Source organism: Lutra lutra, chromosome 5 (genome assembly GCF_902655055.1).
Source record: "Lutra lutra chromosome 5, mLutLut1.2, whole genome shotgun sequence".
NCBI lineage: Eukaryota > Metazoa > Chordata > Mammalia > Carnivora > Mustelidae > Lutra > Lutra lutra.
In genome coordinates, this window is record NC_062282.1 from 153,186,704 (window position 1) to 153,207,800 (window position 21,097).

At 45.6% G+C, this 21,097-nt stretch overlaps 1 protein-coding gene across 2 annotated transcripts in view; it reads right to left on the minus strand.

Annotated features, from left to right (window-relative positions):
• BTNL9 (butyrophilin like 9) overlaps positions 1-15,346 on the minus strand; it is a 32,615-nt gene extending 17,269 nt beyond the window's left edge. For both annotated transcript variants that reach the window (XR_007127569.1, XM_047730687.1), the window contains exons 1-5: positions 15,157-15,346; positions 11,048-11,181; positions 9,133-9,483; positions 7,234-7,515; positions 4-132 (exon numbers count right to left, since the gene is read on the minus strand). Coding sequence is in view for 1 of the 2 variants with exons in the window: in XM_047730687.1 (XP_047586643.1) it covers positions 4-132; positions 7,234-7,515; positions 9,133-9,483; positions 11,048-11,159 (874 nt within the window). In the remaining variant the exon portion in view is untranslated. The remainder of the gene's footprint in view (positions 1-3; positions 133-7,233; positions 7,516-9,132; positions 9,484-11,047; positions 11,182-15,156) is intronic.
• Between the last annotated feature and the right edge of the window lie 5,751 nt (positions 15,347-21,097).

The window sequence follows — 21,097 nt, forward strand, 5'->3', positions numbered from 1 at the left end:
TACCTTGGCACCGCCGTTGCTTCTGAAAGAAGCACAGCGCCAGCGTCATGAGGAGAGCCAGGAGGAGAAGCAGTGCCACCAGCGTCCCGAGGAAAGCCCTCTTCCAAGGGGAGCCTCCGGGTAAAAAGGCATCTGGAAAACACCTCACAGGGAGCTGTTTCGCTCTAGGAACCACTAAACACTTCAGGGACAAGCCTATTCTACACCTAGCGTGCCGAAAAGCCTTCCAAGCCGGCAGGCGTTAAACCTCGTGGGCAATCTGTAAAATGGGCACGAGGGTGGCCGCACCTGCGCTCCGAGCAGCTCTCCGCGAGGAGGACCCCAGGACTAGGGGTGGACTTAAGCCACGATAGGAAAATACAAACTGAAGGGTATGGAAGGGAAGGACTGACGGATCCCACCCACTCCCCCAGCTTTTAACTTCTGGGATCTTGGCCCTGTCCGCACCCCTCCACCCTAAACCTCTCCCCACAATTGTCCTACTTCTGAAGAACACGAAAATGGAAGGTGTTAGTATCCGAAAACCAGAGAATTATTGCTCTATACCCACACGGTTAAACCCACAAGTCATTTTCCCTGCCTTTTTTTTTTTTTTGAAAAATTAAAATTATCTTTATATTTATGCAGAAAATCCTTAAAAAATAAAAAGTGTCCGAATGGAACAAAGAAATCTACCAATATTTCAGGATACAAAATCAAAATACAAACATCAACTTGGAGTTTGTTGCATTAGCAACAACTTAAAAATGATATTTTTTTCAATACCAGTTACATATTATCAAAAATCTTAAAATACTCCAGAAGAATTTTATGATAGGTGATCTTTTTCCCACTTCTCGCAAACACTTGCTTCTAGTTCTCATCACAGCGTTGGAAGAATTGGCTCATTGGGGAGGCTTTGTCCTCAGGCAGGATGTGGCCTAGGCCCTCTCCCACAGGGGCCAGTGGGTAAAGAAATACACAAGCAAAATGGAAAGTAACCCTTTAGAAACTCCTGTGGTGTCTGGAAGATTATTATTTTCAAAAATGATGGTTTTTATCTCAGCGGTCTTTTTAAAAAATGTATTTTTTTTCCTTTTTTATTGTAGTAAAATATAAAATTTACTATTTTAACCATTTTTAAAGGTACAATTCAATGACATTAAGTTACTTTCACATTGTTGTGGATCATCAACACCGTCCATATCCAGAACTGTTGTGGATCATCAACACCGTCCATATCCAGAACTCTTTTGGTCTCCCACACTGAAATTCTACCCCTTAAACACAAACTCCCCATTTTCTGCTCCCTACCCACCTTGGATGCCAGCAACTGGCAACTTCTATTCTACCTTCCGTCTTTATGAATTTGACTACGCTAGGTACCTCCCTTTAAGTGAATCAAACAATATTTGTCCTTTGGTGTCTGGCTAATTTCATTTAGCATTATGGGGTTCTATTTTTCTTTTTCACTTTAATTTTTCTAGGAGCGCATTTTTATTGACTTGTACAAAAGTATTGGGCCACAAGGGATAGGTCCTTCGCTACAGTTGGTTTATGGAGCTCTGATCTGTAGGTTAAGAGCAAGGGCTCCAGGTTCAATGCCTCCCAGACTTGCTAACCTCTACTGTGTCCCCTTGTTCAAGCTTCTCCTGCCTCCTTCCTCTTTCCCCAATGACCATACACGTTCCCATTCCCATCGCTGGAACTTTGCATTTGCTGTTCCCTCTACCTGAATGTGCTCCTCACAGACATGCACGTGAACCACATCCTCTTGAAAAGGATAAATGCAAATAAAAAAAGAAAGAATTGGATTTGGAAAGAGACGCCCTCCTTTACCCTTTTCTTAGAACATTTCCTCATAAAACTCAAAAAACCTTTTCTCTCTCCCTCTGAGATATATGTAAATGTTTTTGAAAGCTAAATAAGCTCTTGCTAGCTTTACAACCCAGAAATGTTTTTAATTAATTACTTATTTATTTATTTTAATTTTTTTAATTTTATTTTTTCAGTGTTCCAAGATTCATTGTCTATGCATCACACCCAGTGCTCCATGCAATAGTGTCCTCCTTAATACCCACCACCAGGCTCACCCAACCCCCCAACCCCTCTCCTCCAAAACTCTCAGCTTCTCAGAGTCCACAGTCTCTCATGCTTGTCTCCTCCTCTGATTTACCCCAACTCACTTTTCTTTCTTTTGCCTAATGTCCTCCATGTTATTCCTTAAGCTCCACCAGTAAGTGAAACCATGTAAGGAGTTCAGAGCCATTTCTTTGAAATGTAAATATCAAGGAGAAGGTGTCCCTATGTCCTATCTCATGGGGGTTTAAGGTGCCTGGCTCCAAGTTGTGACTATATGCTTGTCATAGAGATAGAAGCCACTCTATTTTTCCTCTGGATAACACAATTAGCTAACCCGAAAAGCCACCCCAACAACACAGTACATTTTCAATGAACTATGTGTGACTTGTGGTGTTGTTGGGTCCTCTTACTCAGTGACAAGTTATCATTTAGAAGGGTCAGATTTCTTCTTGTTATTCTACAGTTGACCCTTAAACAACACACATTTGAACTGCGTGGGTCCACATAGATCTTTTAATATAAATACAATACAGTACTCTAAATGTATTTTCCCCTTCTTAAGATTTTCTTTTTTTAAAGTTTTTATTTTAATTTCAGTTAGCTTACATATGCTATAATATCAGTTACAGTTGTACAACATAGCGATTCAATACTTCCATACATCACCCAGTGCTCATCACTACAAGCCCTCCTTAACCCCCATCACCTGTTTAACCTATCTCCCTGACTGACCTCCCCTCTGGTAACCATCAGTTTGTTCTCTGTAGTTAAGAGATTGTTTCTTGGTTTCTCTCTCTCCCCCCTCTCTTATTTTATCCCTTTGCTTGTTTGTGTTGTTTCTTAAATTCCACATACAAATGAAATCATATGGTATTTGTCTTTCTCTGACTTATTTTGCTCAGCATAATACCCTAGATCCAACTATTTCCTTGCAAGATAGCGAGACTTCATTCTTTTTATAACTGAACAATGTTCCAGTGAGTGTGTGTGTGTGATTTCTTCTTTATTCATTCATCAACCGATGGACACTTGGGCTGCTTCCATATTCTGGCTATTGCAAATAATGTTGCTATAAGCATCAGGGTGCATGTACCCCTTCTAATTAGTGTTCTTGTATCCTTTGGGTAAATACCAAGTAGAGAACTTACAGGGTCATAAGGTAGTTCCATTTTTAACTTTTTCAGCAACCTCCATACTGTTTTCCAGAGTGGCTGCACCACCTTGCATTCCCAGCAACAGTGCAAGAGGGTTCCCCTTTCTCCACATCCTTGGCACCATCTGTCATTACCTGACTTGTTACTTTTAGCCATTCTGACAGGTGTGAGGTGACATCTCATTGTAGTTTTGATTTACATTCCTCCAATGATGAGTGATGTTGAGCATCTTTTCTATTTTGTTTGTAGTTTCCATATAATTTATTTCTGCTCTAGTCTTAATTATTTCCTTCCTTCCACTGGCTTTCGATTTTGTTTGTTCTTTCTCTAGCTCCTTTAGGTGCAGGGTGAAATCATTACCTTTGAGCTTTTTCTTGCTTCTCAGAGTAGGCCTGTATGGCTGTAGACGTCCCTCTCAGAGCCACTTTTGTGGATCCACCAGACATTTTATTAGACTATTGTGGTTCCATTTTCGTTTGTTTCCATGTACTTGTTAAGTTCTTCTTTGATTTCCTGGCTGACCCATTCGTTTGCTTAGTAGCACGTGTTTTTTTGTGTTCTCTCCAGATTTTGTCTCCTTGGCTTCAACTTTCACAGCATTGTGGTCAAAAAAGTTACGTGGTGTGATTTCAATCTTCTTGAATTTGTTGAGGTTTTTTGGTTGGCTAATATGTGATCTATTCTGGAGAATGTTCTGTGTGTACTTAAAAAGAATATGTGTTCTGCTATTTTAGGATGGAATGTTCTGAATACATCTGTTAAGTCCATCTGGTCCCGTTCGTCTTTCCAAGCCATTGTTTCCTTGTTGATTTTCTGTTTAGATGATCTGTCCATTGATGTAAGCGGGGGGGGGGGGGGGGGTTACTGTCCCCTACTCTTATTGTATTACTATCAATGCATTCTTTTATGTTTATTATTAATCAGTCATCTATTTGTGTGTTCCTATGTTGGGTACATAAATATTTACAATTGTTTATCTTCTATTTGTATAGACCCCTTTATTATTAAATAGTGTCCTTTGTCTTTTTACAGTCTTTGTTTTAAAGTCTGCCTTTTCCAAGATAAATATCATCGCTCCAGCTTTCTTTTGACATCCCCGTGCATGAGAGATGTTTCTCCATCCCCTCACGTTCAATCTGCAGGTGTCTTTGGGTCTAAAATGGATCTCTTGTAGGCAGCATCTAGATGGGTCTTGTCTTTTATCCATTCTGCCACCCTTTGTCTTTTGATTGGAACATTTGGTCCATTTACATTCATGGTTTTCCTTATCTCTGTGTTAAGTGTCTCAGTCATGTCCTCTAGTCTTTTCTCAAATCTGGTGAGTATGCTTATGATCATTCCTTTATTTTTTCCCCTAGTTTCCTTAAAGGTATATTGGATTTTTTTATTAACATATAATGTGTTATTTGCCCCAGGGGTACAGGTCTGTGAATCATCAGTCTTACACAATTCACAGCACTCACCATAGCACATACCCTCCCCAGTGTCCATCACCAAGCCACCCTATCCCCTCCCCACCTCAGCAGCCCTATGATCATTGCTTTTTTTTTATTTCTTTTCAGCATAACAGTATTCATTGTTTTTACACCACACCCAGTGCTCCATGCAATCCGTGCCCTCTCTAATACCCACCACCTGGTATGATCATTGCTTTAAATTCTCTGTCATACATGTTACTTACATCTGTTTCATTTAGTCCTCTACCCTGGCTTTATCTCATTCTCCCATTTGTGATCAATTTCTCTGTCTCCTCATTTTGTCTGCCTCTCTGTGTCTATTTCTGTACGTTAAGAATGTCTTCTGCTTTTGAAAGCAGTGATTTTATGAAGAGTAGGTCCTGGAGTGCCCTGCAGGATAAGGTTCCCTGTTCACGAGGAACTAGCACTTTAGCAAACCATCTTATGTGTTCTACTTATGCCTTGCTGTTGGGTCTGGCCCCTTTTCTTTTCAGTGTAGTTGTCTACCCTCACTCTCCTCCTGCTATGGGTGTGCTTGCTCTCGGTGACGTCAGTGAGACCCAGGCAAGCCGGCTCTGATGGTGTGTGCCCACTGGGGAACTTGGGAGTGTGGTGGTGATGTTAGCAGTATTTGCATTGGGCCATGAGTCCAATGTCCAGAATCCTAAAGCACTATGGTGGCTGGGAGCTCTTGCCAGGCTGGTACAAGGCTGGTCATAGTGCTCGATGATGGCTGGATGCGGCTGAGCCTGACATGTGAGGGTGGCTGGTGGTGCTCGTCTGGGCACTGCACCACAGCTGGGCTGGGGGTGTTGTGGCAGCTGTGCACCTGTTGGCTAGACAGGGTGCATGGGCAGCTTTAACAAAATTTGCCCTGAACTCTGGGTCAAGACAATAACTGTGTATGCAGCCCCACCTCCCGCAGGTGGCTCTGGGGTTTATGCTGGGGTGGGGGGAGGAAGATGGCACCTGCCACCTCCCTTATTTTTAGAGAAGTCCCCCAACACTCTCTGAAATCAGGATGAACAGATCTGACTCCCATTTACCCCAGCTTTGTGCAAACTGCCTTTTTTTACATTGCCTCTCTGTGCAGTCTGCTGTCTCCCTGAAGGCAGTGATCCAGCTGTCACTCACACTGCAAGCCAGTGCATGGTCAGATGACTTTTAAAGCTCCAGGCTCCAAATCCCACTGATTTTACAAACTTACAAACTTAAAGACAAACGTTATGGGAAAGAGTCTTCCCTGGGTAAACTCCCTGGTACAAGGGCCCATTTTTCTGCCCTCTCTGTGCATGCAGCCTCCCTCTGCCTTTCTGACCTTCCCAACCTCTCAGGTGTAGCTTCTTCTCTATATTGAGCTGTGGAGTTTCTGGTTTATTGACTGGGATGTGGATGGCATCTAGTTGTAGATGTGGGACGGGAGGAGCTCAGGGTCCTCCCACTCGACCATTTTCCCAAGATCCTCTCTCCCTTATGGTTTTTAAAAATAGCATCTTCTGGGTGCCTGGGTGGCTCAGTGGGTTAAGCCGCTGCCTTCGGCTCAGGTAATGATCTTAGGGTCCTGGGATCGAGGCCCACATCGGGCTCTCTGCTCAGCAGGGAGCCTGCTTCCCTCTCTCTCTCTGCCTGCCTCTCTGTCTACTTGTGATCTCTGTCTGTCAAATAAATAAATAAAATCTTTAAAAAAATAAAAATAGCATCTTCTTTTCTCTAGCTTACCAGATTGTAAGAATACAGCATATAATACATATAGAAAATCTGTGTTAAGCTTTTCTATTTATGTTAACAGTCAACAGTATATTATTAGTAGTTGAGTTTTTCAAATGTTCAGGGCAGAGGGTGGTGAGCACCCTTAACCCCCCGAATTGTTCAAGGGCCAACTGTAACATAACTATTTATTTGTACCAATGTGAAGAATGACCAAAAGTTAGGTTTAATCCTCAAGACTTAAAACAACTAGTCATGAACATTAAACCCTTCAGTGTGTGCCTCATAATAAGACTTGGGTCCTAGATAATGGCCTCACCCTTCAACTCATTGCCTAACTATCTTCTTCCCTAACCTACCACTTTTAAATCCACATGCACACCTCACCACACCTTAGCACCCTTCCCGGCTTCATTTTTCTGTACAGCACCTAATATCTTCTAATCTTATGATACAATTCACTCTCTTGTTTATGTTTCCCCCACAGAAATGTGAACCTGAGGGCAAGGGTTTGCAGCACATTACTTACAAATATCGTTTGGGGGATGAAATTAGGAACACATGGGCTCTCGTGATGACCTCTAACGAGTAGTTTCTGGGTTTTAGGGCAGAGACTTTGGTGCATAATGTTGATTCCGTGGGGCCTCCCCAGCATACTGTTTGGGAGAGTGTAAGCTGTTGTACTCCCAGTAGGTTCCTCATATCCAAAGAGCTGACTTCTCAGGTGTCAAGTTCAGTCCACCCCAGAGACAACCAGTCTCCAGTACCATTGTGCCCTTTTAGATTACCTTTGGAACAATGCGCATGGAGGATATGGTGGATAGGAAGATGAGGGCTAGTCAGCATCTACTCACCTGCTATCTGGATGGTGAACTCTTTCTTCTGGAGCAGGAGAGAGTTCTGGATGGAGCAAGACACATTGCTATGGGCATCTCCTTGGACAACCACAGATGTTTCCAGATTGAACAGACCCTGAGCATCCTGGACAATCGTTTCCGTCTCGGGAGGTAAGCACTGTCCTTTATGATCTTTCCACTGAGCCTGGGGTTTGGGGTACCAGCCACTGGAGCTGCACCTCAGCTGAACACCTCCCTTCTCGAAGCCCTCAAGGGAAATGCGAGGGTCTGAGCCCAGCCCTGGGAGAGGCAGGAAGAGTAGGAAAGATCAGCCTCCTTCCTAGAAGGTGTACATGAAGTTCATGCTACCAATGCAACATCTGCAGTCATCATAAGGTATCACAAACTGTGACTGCTCTTAACACACACGTAGGCTCACAGCCCCCAACTTTGATCTATGAATGACAGTCTAAATTTGTGGTGGGACATGGGGTAAATGCCCCATGGGGTGGAACATGGGTAGGTGGGACATGGAAACAGTAGTACCCATGAGGGACATTTGGAGATATTGGCGGGGGGGGGGGCATTTGGCTAAGAAGGGGTCCTGGCATTTCATCATATTACACAAGAGACTGTCCCCTGAAGTAAAGAAAAATACCACCCCACATTTCCATAGATTGTCCTCTGTCTCTCTTGAATCCCACCAGAGTTCAGGTACCTGTGTTCCACACACTCTTTTGTCTCCCCATCCTGTGGAGCTAACTTCATATTTTGAATATGCAAAACATTGATATGTTTAAAGAGCAATACTGTAAAAAATGTACATCAGGAAAGCCCCAGACCTTTCTCCATCCTCTCCATCCATTGCTCCCTCCTCCCCTTTAGGCAGCCAATTCCATGAGTTCCTAGTGCATCCTTCCTGTGTTCCTTTCATGCAGTGTTGCTTTTTTCTTACACCAAAGTTTACGTGCTATAGAACCTCTTCTGCCCCTTGCTTCCTAGAGCCCCCTCCTCATTTTTGGGGGGTGTGTAGTGTGGATCACTTCATTATGTGATGGACCATACTCAACACCTTTGCTTAGATATTTAGATATCTTCCTGTTGTGACCTTTACAAAGGATGCTACAAAGATTGAACTTATATGTACGCCCTTTTCCTGTTGGAGCTGTGGGAGGCTTATCTTCAGGGTAAGCTCCTAGAGGTGGGCTGCAGTTCAAATGGTGGATGTATAGGCAGTCCTGTTAGCTATTGCCAAATTCCTGTGCACTGGAGCTTTGCTTTGCTTTCCATCACCAGGATACAAAGCAGAGGCCTGCTTCCCCACAGCTCCACCAAGGGTGTATGGTCAAACTGTTGAGTTTTTGCCAATCTCACAGGTAAAAATTGCATCTCAGTGTAGCTTTAATTTGCCTTTCTTTCATGATGGGTAAGGGTGATCATCTTTTTTATGTTTAAGGGCCATTTGTGTATCTTTTGTGAACATTTATTTTGTTCAATTTATAATGAATCTTCCTTTTTAATAGTTTTTTTAAAAAATAGATATGGGGTACACTATGGAGTATTATGCCTCCATCCATCTCCCCATGTCCTCCCTGATATTCCTTATGCTCCGCAAATAAGTGAAACCATTTGATAATTGGCTCTCTCTGCTTGACTTATTTCACTCAGCATAATCTCTTCCAGTCCCGTTCATGTTGCTACAAAAGTTGGGTATTCATCCTTTCTGATGGAGGCATAATACTCCATAGTGATCCCTGTCTGTCAAATAAATCAATAAATAAATAATCTTTAAAAATAATAAATAAAATTTTAAAATAGATATGTTTTCCCCTTTTCTGTGTTTCTCTGTCTACTCTTGAGCAAAGCAGCTCTGTCCAAATAGACCCTTTACTCTGTCTCTTTGGCCAGGTCACATACCTGCTACCTCCAGTTCCCAGACGGCTTCCTTGGAGAAGCTGCTGGAGAGGAAACGGCACCCGTACAGGCCCTCATCAGCAGGAATGACACCATGGAGCCGCAAGTTCACACTTCCATCCATGATATAATCCTTGATGAGTTTCGTCCTGTTCTGGAACTGTGCCATTTGCTGGCTGTAGAGCTCTTGTCGCCCCTGGTACAGGTGCACCACGTCAGAGGTCTGACTCCGGAACCAGCGGATCTCCATATCCTCGGCATCCAGGTATGGTGACAGGTGGCACGAGAACTCCACCTCTTCCCCAACGAGTGCCAGGATGGGCTCCCCGGGGCCTACCACCCTGACCTCCTCCTCTAGGACAAGAAGCCAGAATGACAACTGGAATCAGCTTTCACCCAAGGTAAGTTTATAGCACATTCCTTTGCAGCTCAGCAATCTACAGTAAACCATTCAAATGACAAAGGACACTTTGCAAGACAATTGGCTTTGGCTTTCTGAACATGTAATTGTCATGAGTATGCCAGGTGAAAATACACACAAAGGATATTACAACCAGGTACAATATGCGGTGCTGGACTAGTAATTGGTTTGAACCAACCAGCTGCAAATGTTTCCTTAGGGACAATTACATAAATATGGCCAGGACATTAAATGAAAAGGAATCTTGGACCAAAAAAAGCAAGTTTCAAAACAATATGTACACTATTCTCTTATTTGATTAAAAAATGACATGTTTGCATAAAAACATGGGCAGAAAAAAAGGTCCAAAAAGACATATACTGAATGGTTCTTGGTGGTAATCTGTAGGATGGGAATAGATATGTTCCTGTTTTTTTCCTTATCTGATTTTCTAATTTTTTATAATGCACGTGTACAGTTCCTGTAATAACAAAGAGTGTTAACGTAATCTATGGGGGTTCCTTGTGTCATGGGTTTTTTCTATCTAAAGGCCAAATCTGGTCTTCAAGATTTTTATTTATCAAAATTTTTAAAATTTGATCATTCTCTTAAATGGTTCCTCCTTGTGGCTCCTCTACTCCCTATTTTCTGCCATTCCCCTGAGGGTGGCTATTTCTGGCACGGTCCCTTTGCATGCGCTGTTTCCTGCCACTCAGGATGCCTTCAGTATTCTTTCTGGCTTCACCTTTTCTTGTACCTCCTTTTCTTCCTTTGAAACTCTGCTAAAACCCATTCCCAAAGCTTCCCCTTCATGGATTCCTCCCATCCTTCACTTTGCTCATAGACCATGGCAGTGATGTTTGTTGTTGCTCACTCCATTTGAAACACCTTGTTGCCCACTGGGTACAGCCCCAACACCCTCCCTACCAGCTTCCCTTTCTAGGTTCTCTCAAGCTGTCTCTTCCCCCCACACTTGATGCCTGCCCCTTTTCCTGGGGGCATGGACTGCCTCAGTTTACCCTCCATCTGTCATCTTCCTGGAAATTATGTATCCTTCAGGAGTCTACTCAAGCAGTACCTCCTCTCTAGTGTTCTTCTTGGCTTTCTGGAAAAAAAACCAAATTTCTCTCTTAGCTGTGCTTACAGATCTTTGGATATGTTTCTCTGACAGCCGTATTGCTGAACAGCTTTTATGTTCTATCTCCTACCCTTGACCTTCTTGAGGACCTGGGAAGTGCCTGGTCATTTTGGTGTCTCTGGTTTCCAGCTCAGGGAATCAGAGAATTGCATTTGCTTAATTAGTTTATACTCTCTGTTGGCTGCTTCCTTTGTGAGAGATGTTGAGCCTGAGGTCCTCCCTGTCCTTCAGAAGCTACAGTTTATATGTGGGAGTATGGGGGAGGGCCTGATACAGCCCAGGGGGCTGTGGATCTCAGCCCTGGGAGCCCCTGGCGGGAGGGAGGTGAGAAGCTGAGGTGCTCATGCCCCGGCTGGCTGGGCCACAGATTTGACAACTACCTGAGTTCAGCTTTCCGGGCTGGAGGAGAAGAAAGAGATGGGTGAGGAAGAAGACACTGCTGGGGAGAGGCCCTCTCTGGCAGGAGTCTGGGAAGACTGGGAAATCCACCATTTCTTCTCAGTGGCAGGGGCCCCTGGAGAGGAACAATGAGATGCAGAAATGGAGCAGGAGAGCTGGAACACAGACCAGCAGGCCTGATGTCTGTTGCAGCTTCAATTTTTTTTTTTAATAATAGTTCCTATCAATCTCAGGGCCTTCTTTTAAACCATGGCTGGATGTGAGAGCTGCTTCTAATTTTACCAGGTGTCACTGCTGACCTTGGCGCAGACTCATGGAGCTGCGAGGGGACAAGGCCAAAGGGTCCCAGAGGAAGCAGTTTCTTGGCTTTGCATTGTTTAGAGTCAGGAATAGAGCCACACATTGTGTGGGGGCTCCGCTAGGATTAAGTGCCTTTCCCCAAACAAAGGGAAACCTATAAGGTCTCAGAGGTATTTTCGTTCTCCCTGCCCCACTTCCCTTTGGCCTGGAACATGAGGTCCACAACAGGGGAACAAACACGGAGTTCTGGTCTTTCAGAAGTGGGATGCAGCCTGCCAGCTCCCACCACAGCTGAAACACCTTCCTCCGGGCCCGAAACCTTAGGTGGAGGCTTCGAGAGTTCACCTGTGGCTGTCCCTACCCCTTCCCAGGCCACATTAACAGACTTGTCTCATCTAGGGACATCACCCATTCGTGACCCACTCGACCCAGCCCTGGCACAGGTGAGGGCTGTCGCCTTTCAGTCCTGAAACCCCCTTGGGACCTGGGATGACATCTCACTGTCTGATAGCCAGTGAGCCTGGGCAACCCATACATCTTGGGATACATTCAAGCTTCTCCACATGTCTCCTCTGTTTAGTGGTGGGACTTTAGGCAGATTCTATAACTGATGGAACCTTGATTTCTTTCCCTGAATGATGGAAGAAACCAATGCCAACTCAAGGGGTCATTAAGCCTTCCCTGGGAGGACTAGGTGCTCTTTAGTAAATAGAAGCCAGAACCACCAGCCTTTGCCACCACCTTCCAAACATCTCGCTCTCCATCTTTAGACTGTGCACTCTCCTTTCACTTCAGTTTAGCACCCACGAGGGGAAGACAGATTTCTTCAGCTCCCCCCGATCTCCCCATCTCCCCTCTTCTGTCACCTCACCCCTTTGCTTCATTCTCCTTCTCCTGAAAACGTGTTCTTGATGTCCTGTGGCTGCAAAGCCCTACCCACGTAGTAATCGCATTACCAGGGTGTAGAAGAAAGACTTTAGAAGTTGCTGGGTCATGTAGCAGAAGAGTGGTCAGAGGAAGTATGCAGGCGAGTTAATGGTGTATGTGTGTGTGGTCGGGGGAAGTCTCTGAGCTGGAAGGACCCAGCCAGTGGGAATACAACAGCGAGGGGGCAATGTCCAGTGAAGCCAGTGGACCAGGGGGCCGGGACCCTCCCCTAATGGAGCTCACACACAGGTGGGCAGGCAGAGGAGCAAGCTGGAACAGTTCCTTAATGCTTCAAAAGGGACCCCTCAGCAGGAGAAGGTCAGAGGAATCCCTGGAGGGAGCTTGGCCACTTGGATGGCCAGTAGGTATTGGAATTAGTAGTCACACAATAGTCAGCAAGAACACGGACTATGGGCCCAGGTCTAGGCTCTGGCCAGAAAGTCTAGCCCCTTGCCCTTTTACTGATGACAAGACACTGGTAGCAAAGGAGCTCCAGAACAGGGAGTCACGCTGGCTTTGCATTTTCTCTCCCTCTTCCTGTTCCTTCTCTTCTCTCTTGTGTCTCAGTATTCTCTTCTGGACTCTCAAGATGGAGCCCCATGAAGCCAAAAGCCATGATGGTATATCAGCGCCAGCTGGGAGCTTCCAAAACAAGAGGGGCTCAGAGGACACTTATGGGTCCATTTAGACCAGTCAGATAGTGAGTAATTAGTCAAGACCTGTGTTAGGGGGTAACTCAGGTTCTCCTTCCACACAGTAACAGAGCATTAGACAGGCTCACAGCTGGGGGCCCCACTTTCTCTAAGCTAGGAGGCTGCCACCTCCTGGGGGGAGCAGTCCCTGTGCTCCAGACCCTGGAATTCGTAGTGGGATCTCAGTTCTTATCTATTTATTTATTTATTTGACAGAGTGATAGAGAGCACAAGTAGGCAGAGCAGCAGGCAGAGGGAGAGGGAGAAGCAGGTTCTCCGCTGAGCAGGGAGCCTAATTCAGGACTCCATCCCTGGAGACTGGGATCATGACCTGAGCTGAAGGCAGACGCTGACCTGACTGAGCCACCCAGGTGAACCCCCACCCTTTTCTGACAGAGAGATAGAGTCCGACCTCAGCTCTCTGTTGTGAAACACCATGTGAATTCCATCACTGAGGCTGCAAGGGAAGGAGATCATAAACACACACTCACGCATACATGGGTTTATGCCCACAGTAATAAAACTAATATGACCTGAGCACTTACTGTCTACCAAGCGTTTACTTATACCAAAGTAATTATCATCATCATCATCGTCGTCGTCGTCGTCGTCATCATCGAGAAGTCTGAATCTCAGACCACAGGAAACTGAGGCACAGGGAGGCAACTCAGCTAGGAGGTGGTGGAGTGGGGGTTTCTCCTAAGCTCTGCCCTTGTGCAGATCAAGATTCCTCACCAGCTTTGTCCTGGGTCGGGGCTGGGGCACCCTCTGTTTTCCTACCAGAGCATGACTCCAGTCAGGGACCACCTGACCACAGACCACAGCGCTCACCCTGACAACATCTCACACGCACTGAAGAAGCAGACTGAGTCCCCGGGTCTCAGCCACAAGACCAAGCAAGCAAGCATGAGCAACCAATGCACAAGTGAATAAAAATCCCAAACTCCCACTGCTCATAAAACAATTCAAAACCAGAGTCTCCCTCAGACCTCTCCAACAGCGTCTTCTTGGACAGGAGGTACATGCCTTGTGGTCCCTTTGCTCCCAGTTCACAGGCACTGAAAAGCCTTTAACTTGAAGGAGGACCGGTGATTTCCCGAAAGGACTTCAGAGGGGCTGAATGCCCCTTTCTGCCCTAAAGGACCTCCCTCCTGCCCACCTACTGCCTGAAGTCCACCCTGTCTAACCTCACTCCCTAGCTCAAAGGCTTTGATGCTCACTGGAGTGCAAGTGTCTGTGAAGGGAAACATTTTCAGATCTCAGCTGTTCACACCACAGTGTAAATGGATTTCAGACTATTTCTCATGAGGAGGTTTTGCTGGGGAGAGGGTCTGGACACACTGGATGTGTCCGGGGGAAGGTGGAAGACCCAGAGAGAAGAAAGACAGCCGGAAAGAGGGTCTCAGGCTGGAGCTAGTCTTTGCAGGTGGGGCATGTTCCTTCCACTCTCCGGGAGCCTCTGGGATGTCCTCTGAAGGCACACAAAGGAGTAAGGGTTGCACACACTGATGATGAAGGAAAGCCTCCACCCCCCACCCAGGGGAAGCATGTTTCCTCGCATTCTCTCCCTGGCCTCACTCTAACCTCATCCCAGTCTTCTCTTTCTGCATCTCCAAACCCTAACACCTGATGTTCTCTTAATTTGCAGTCCCTCGGCTCTTGAGTGTCTCTTTAAAGATTATTTTTTGCTTTTGCCACTTCTGTGAGCTTGGGCTGTGTAACAGCAGTGTGTCTGTCATCCTTCCACTCTTGCATCCTAAGCTATACACCTTGAGAGGTAGAGGACTCTCCCACGCTCTCTGCCTCCAGGATCCGTTGCAATGTTCTGCCCTCCACAAGCTGTCAGCCAATGCTCACTGATATATTCTGGTTTGATTTCATTTGCCCCACAAGGTGATTTCCAGCCCCAGTCTCCAGGTAGATGAACCGCCCCAGTAAGAGACCTCAGGGAGGCAGAAGGGGAATGGGGTAGCTCAGAGTCCTACCTCCTTGTGTGAACCTGCCTGAATGAGTATCTCCCCTTAGCCACACTTGAAACGACACACCCCGCAGCCAAGTTCAGCCTGTGAGGTGAGGCCAACCCATCTTGTCCTCTCTCCAAAGCCATCATTTTCTGCTTCCCATTTCTGAAAGGTGGAGGTTTCAACAGATGTTGAGAATGAGGCACGTACCTGGCCAGTAATAGCAAGGAGTCTGAAATAGCAGATGATTCCTGGTGAGTTCAACTCCCTGCAAAAGGCATGACTGTAGTAATGTGTCTTGGTCCCAGATACTAAGGTCCCCTGGACATGAACTATCTGCTGAGTTCAGGAGGCCAACTCCTCTGTGACAGAATTACCCACCCACCTTCTACCTTAAGACACACACTGCGTGCTCTGCCCTTTGCTATAAAAACCAAGATGGACAGAACAAAACAAGGAAGTCTCTGTCACATCCTGTCTCTGTGAGAATCGTGAATGGAATTTCCATGGACAATATCCCCCTGAGGTATTAGAAGGAGGGGAAAGGTAGTGAAAAGCTACTATGAATTGAATATGAATCAGAGACTATGAATTGCAGAGAATCTGAACAGGGAGAAAATGCTCTGGTTGGCTGCCTGGGATCTTTGGGGCTCCCGGGGGGATGGGACAGCCATCCCCAGCTAGCCCCTCTCTCCTCAGTGTTACAGTGAAGGATGCAGAGACTGGACTGGAGTATCTACAAAAGGCTGGTGATCAACTATTTACCAGCTCTGCCCGTCTCCGCATGGCAAGGGAAGTAAAGAAGATAGCCTGAGAACGTTGCCCTAAGTAAAGCCGGCAAGAACGATTCACATAGAACCTGGAAATAGAGTGGGGTACTGTATTAGGATTTCTCGAATGGAGTGGAGCTCCACGAAGAAGAAGCAAGCACTACCTCACATCACCCCATGGCCATCAGCCATGGTACAGCCACCTGGCTGAACCCCACATTGACATCTTTCCTAGAAGACAGGTCAGATCTGGGTCACAGGGTAGCTCACTCACATGCAGGACATACTCAGGGACTCCCAGGACTGCGCAATGTTTGGGGATGGGCCTGTGCGGGATCTAGGGCTTTGAGTGAGTAGAGGGAAGTGAGAAGACTGAGCTGAAAGTGACCCTCCATGTTCAGGCGGGCTAGGGCCTGCATCAGAGGACTACACATGCATAAAGATATCCTAGGATTGAAAAGGGGCTGTGTGGGGAGCTCACATGATGTGTGGTGCAGGTCCCTGGAGATGGAGAGACAGAGGAGAGCTCAGGAGCAGATTAAACATAAAATGAACAGTGAACAGGATCAGGACCAGGATCAGGAAAGTGATGAGGGTGAGGGAAAGGGGACAGATATTCTGAGTAGAAGGAGGTGGTTAGCGTGTGTAGGGTAGGAAAAGGCTATGGGCTTGTCCTGAGAGTTTGTGAAACTCACCAGTGGAACGGAAAGCTGGACAGAAGTATGCTAAGTGAAATAAGAGAATGACAAATGCCATCTGAGTTCACTCATGTGTGGAATTTAAGAAACAAAGCAAAGGGGATGCCTGGGTGGCTCAGTCTGTTAAGTGCCTGACTTCAGCTCAGGTCATGATCCTGGAGTCTCGAGATTGAGCCCCACATCAGGCTCCTTGCTCAGTGGGGAGTCTGCTTGACCCTCTGCCTGCTGCCTCCTCTGCTTGTGCTCTTTCTCTCTCCAACAAATAAACAAAATCTTTAAATAAGAAAGAAAGGAAACAAAGAAGCAAAGAGGAAAAAATGAGAAAGAGAGAGTCAAAGCAAGAAACAGACTCTTAACTATAGAGCACAAACTGATGGTTACACAGTTGTTCTATGGACATCTAAGAGCCATTTGGAAGCTGAAAGAACCTGAAGTGATTCAGTTTGGAGAAGAAAAATGGTGACCATACTGATGGGCTATTTGGAGACGTTGATCTTGACCTTTTCACTGCCCTTTCCCTGAGGTCCTCCTTGTTGCCTGGGGAGAAGAGAGATTGTCCCACGAGAAATGCCAAAGCCAGAGTCCTCTTCTGTGGTTCTGGACACAGACCTGCTGGGATGTGGGAGGGAGATCCCAGCTGCTACTGCCTACACAGCATCTCCAGCAGGGATAGGACCCTGTGCTCCATCCCAACAGCTGATTATGGCTACCTCCATTCAAAGTCCTCAGGAAACACATAAAGGCCTGTATCCAAAATGAATGAGAATGAAGAGAATGACCTCTGGACTCCTGGACGGCTGTCCATGGGAAGGGAAGGACTCGAACATACCCTTCGATGGTGGAGAACCCACCCCGTTCAAGCCTCTCCATTGGGTCATTTAGACCAATTCTCCTTGGTGTGCACCAGCCCTCCCCAGGGGGTTGTCCGGAGGGGACTTAGGAGTGGGGGAGTGAGAGAACCCCCTCCGCAGCACAAGGACCTCCTCAAACACAGCATGGGCCACCAGAGGAGACGACGCAAAAAGTCATGTGAACTCACAAGTGGATGAGTTAATCCTTCTCTGGAAAGAGCAGAAAAAACAGCAGTAAGAGGGGCTTAGGATGAACTTGGGAGTGCAGAGGCAGGCTTGGGAAGGCTGGGGAGCTACCTCCTCTCCCAGATTTGGAAAAACCTGTTTTCCCTCCTCTTCAAGGTCCGTGGGGGAATGTGTGGCACCTCCATCTCCACCTCTCCTCCCAGCCTTCTCTTTCGTTATTCCCTTCCTTGTTCTTCCCCAGTCAGCACCTGCAGCCACCACTCTACCCTTCTCGTCTTTCTCCCAGTCCGTCCTCTTTCCCCAAGATCCTGCTCAAGACTCCTTCTTCCAGCGTCGTCTTGGGTGAAGTCTACCTTTCTTGGTGGATGAATCTCTTCCTTCTTACTCAAGTTGTGCCTTGAGCTTGAACATGTGTTAATGTCTTATAAGAGCACACATGGCAAACGTCGTTATGTGACTGTATTTTCATCTACAATTCTGGCCCTTGGAATTTAGGGATCAAGTCTCCCTGGCCCTTGGCATATTCTCAGACACCAGCAAATGATTCCTTACAAAAAGACTAGTCAGTTGCATGGACTGACAGACAAAAGAAGAGACAGTTATGGACAGAGAGGGATTTTGCTCTGTGCTCCTCAAGGGCAGAAAGAATGGGTTTGAACATTTTTTCATGTGTCTGTTAGCCATTTGTATGTCTTCTTTGGAGACGTGTCTGCTCATGTCTTCTGCCTATGCTAAGTGAAATAAGTCAAGGGAGGAAAAACAATTATCATATGGTGTCACATATGATATCATATGCTGAAACATAAGGAATAAAGCAGAGGACCACAGGGGAAGGGAAGGAAAACTGAATGGGAAGTAATAGAGAAGGGGACACACCATGAGAGACTCTGGATGCCAGGAAACAAACAGAGTTTCAGAGGGGAGGGGGGAAGGGGATGGGGTAGCCAGGTGATGGGTATTAAGGAGGGCACGTGTTGTAATAAGCACTGGCTGTTATACACAACTAATGAATCGTTGAACACTACAACAAAAACTGATGATGTACTATATGTTGGCTAACTGAACTTTAAAAAAAAAAAAAAAAAACCCTTCTGGAGTTCCAAAAAAGAAAGAACGGGTTTGCTAATATCTCATCACCTCCTCCCCTCACCCCACTCAGCCCAAAGCCTGCCCCCCCACCCCGAGGCTTCCTCATGACATAACTTCCTTTGTTGTTCTCCAAAAAGCTCAGACTGAAAGTCCTGTGCCTGTCAGCCAGCACGCGCCCACCATTGTAATTTTGTCACACGAACGATAAAGCGCACACACACACACATTGAGAGAGTGGGAGAAGTAAGTTGCTCTCTCTTTAGCTGGGCCTGGCGGGGCGGCAGGGGGCAGTATGTATGGAGCAGCAAGGACTGCCCATAACTGCCCAACCAGCAGTCTTCCAGGGCAATGGGCATCTCTGGGGTCACTTGGAGACAATCAGCATTGGTCACTCCCACCTCAGAAGACTTCCTCTGCAGTAGAGTTAGCCAGCACCCTCTCATAACACGCAGAACAGCGTAGAATAAGGACTGGTTGTAAAGAAGCCACCAGCCGAATGCAGGCCCTGTGAGAACAGTGTCCACGTGAGTCCTTTCCATTTGGAGGAAGGAAGTGGATGAACTCTGGTTAGTATGCCTGGATGATGCTTTTTCACAGAACCAGCTCAAACTTACATTTGGACAGAGACTGAATTATAGAAAGATGTTGTAATAAAGGGGGGGCAAAAAAAAGGTTAGGCTGTTCTTAAAGATGGTGCTTCCCACCCATGGGCCCCAAACCTGTGCTTCCTACCCCAGCTCTGAGGGCTCCACTGTGTCATTGACATTAACGCTGAGCCATTCTTGTACTCATAGAATAAATTCCACTTAATCGTGGTGCATTATTTTTACAATATTCTTCTCTGTACACTCATATTTAACATCAGCGTTTCTTCTATAGTCATTAGTGCGGTAGGATGTAATTTCCCTTCATTTATTTCTCTCACCAGCCCCATCCCCAGTGTTATTCTCATTTAGTTTGGAATAAAGGTTCTGTGGCTGGGATTCCTACTGGGCTCAGCTGGTGGAGTGAGCGAGCGAATCTTGGCCTCAGGGTGGTAAGTTTGAGCCCCACGTTGAGTGTGGAGAGTACTTAAAAAAATAAAATCTTTAAAAAAAAAAAAAGGAAAGAAAGTGCAACTAACTTAGAACAAGTAAGAAAACTTTCTATCATCTCTGCTAAGAACTTTTTTTTATGGGCCACAGGACTGTTGTTTTGCTAGAATTAACTCAAATCCATCTGGACAAGGGTTTTGGGGACAATAGATGCATAACTATTGTAAAAATGTATACTGATAGTGTCTGTTCAGTACCTGAATAGACCAGAATGAACAAATCAATTTGGGTCATTTATATTTTCCTGGAAAATTATTCCTTTCATCTGTGTTTTCATATCTGTTGGTTCAAACTCTGTGGGATAATCTTGTGATGTTTAAACCTCTATACCTGGTGTTTCTGATATTAATTTGTTCCTCCTTTTTTCCTCCCCTCTTTCTTCCTTTGGAAGTCTTGCTAAAAAACTTATTTTATTGACATTTTGAAAGAAAAAGCTATTGTTTTCATTGAGCTTATTTCTTTGATAGCTGTTTTTATCTTTTGGATTTTTTTTCTTTTTTTTACTTTTGGGGGAGGTCATTTTATTATCCTTGTCCTGCCTGGCATTTTGATTGATCTGCCTGTGACCTTATTTATTTTGGAACTCTTGCTTTCTAATAGGTACATGTAAGAATAGTCACTATTCTCTGTGTATCACCCAACCCACATCCTATAGATAGTTTATTCATTTTTGTTTATTATTGAGTAGTCTGTAATTTTAGTTTTGTTTTCCTCTTTTCTTTCAAAGATTTTATTTATCAGCCATCAGAAATGATGAGTACCCAACTTTTGCATTGACATGGACGGGACTGGAAGAGATTATGCTGAGTGAAATAAGTCAAGCAGAGAGAGTTAATTATCATATGGTTTCACTTATGTGTGGTACATAATAGGGAACAGCATGGAGGACATTAGGAGAAGGAACAGAAGAATGAAGGGGGAGAAATTGGGGTGGGAGAGGAACCATGAGAGACAGTGGACTCCAAAAAACAAATTGAGGGTTTAGGGGGTGGGAGGATGGGTTACCCTGGTGATGGGTATTAAGGAGGGAAACGATTGCATGGAGCACTGGATGTTATGCATAATGAATCTCGGAACACTACATCAAAAACTAATGATGTGGGACGCCTGGGTGGCTCAGTTGGTTAAGCAGCTGCCTTCGGCTCAGGTCATGATCCCAGCGTCCTGGGATTGAGTCCCGCATCGGGCTCCTTGCTCAGTGGGGAGCCTGCTTCTCCCTCTGATTCTGCCTGCCACTCTGTCTGCCTGTGCTCACTCTCACTCTCGCGCTCTCTCTCTCTGACAAATAAATAAATAAAATCTTAAAAAAAAAAACTAATGATGTATTGTATTGTATGGTGACTAATATAACACAATAAGAACAAAGATTTTATTTATTTGAAAGAGAGAAAGTGGGGGTGGGGGAGGGGACAAGCAGACTCACTGCTGAGTGGGAAGCCTGAAGCAGGGCTCGATCCCAGAAC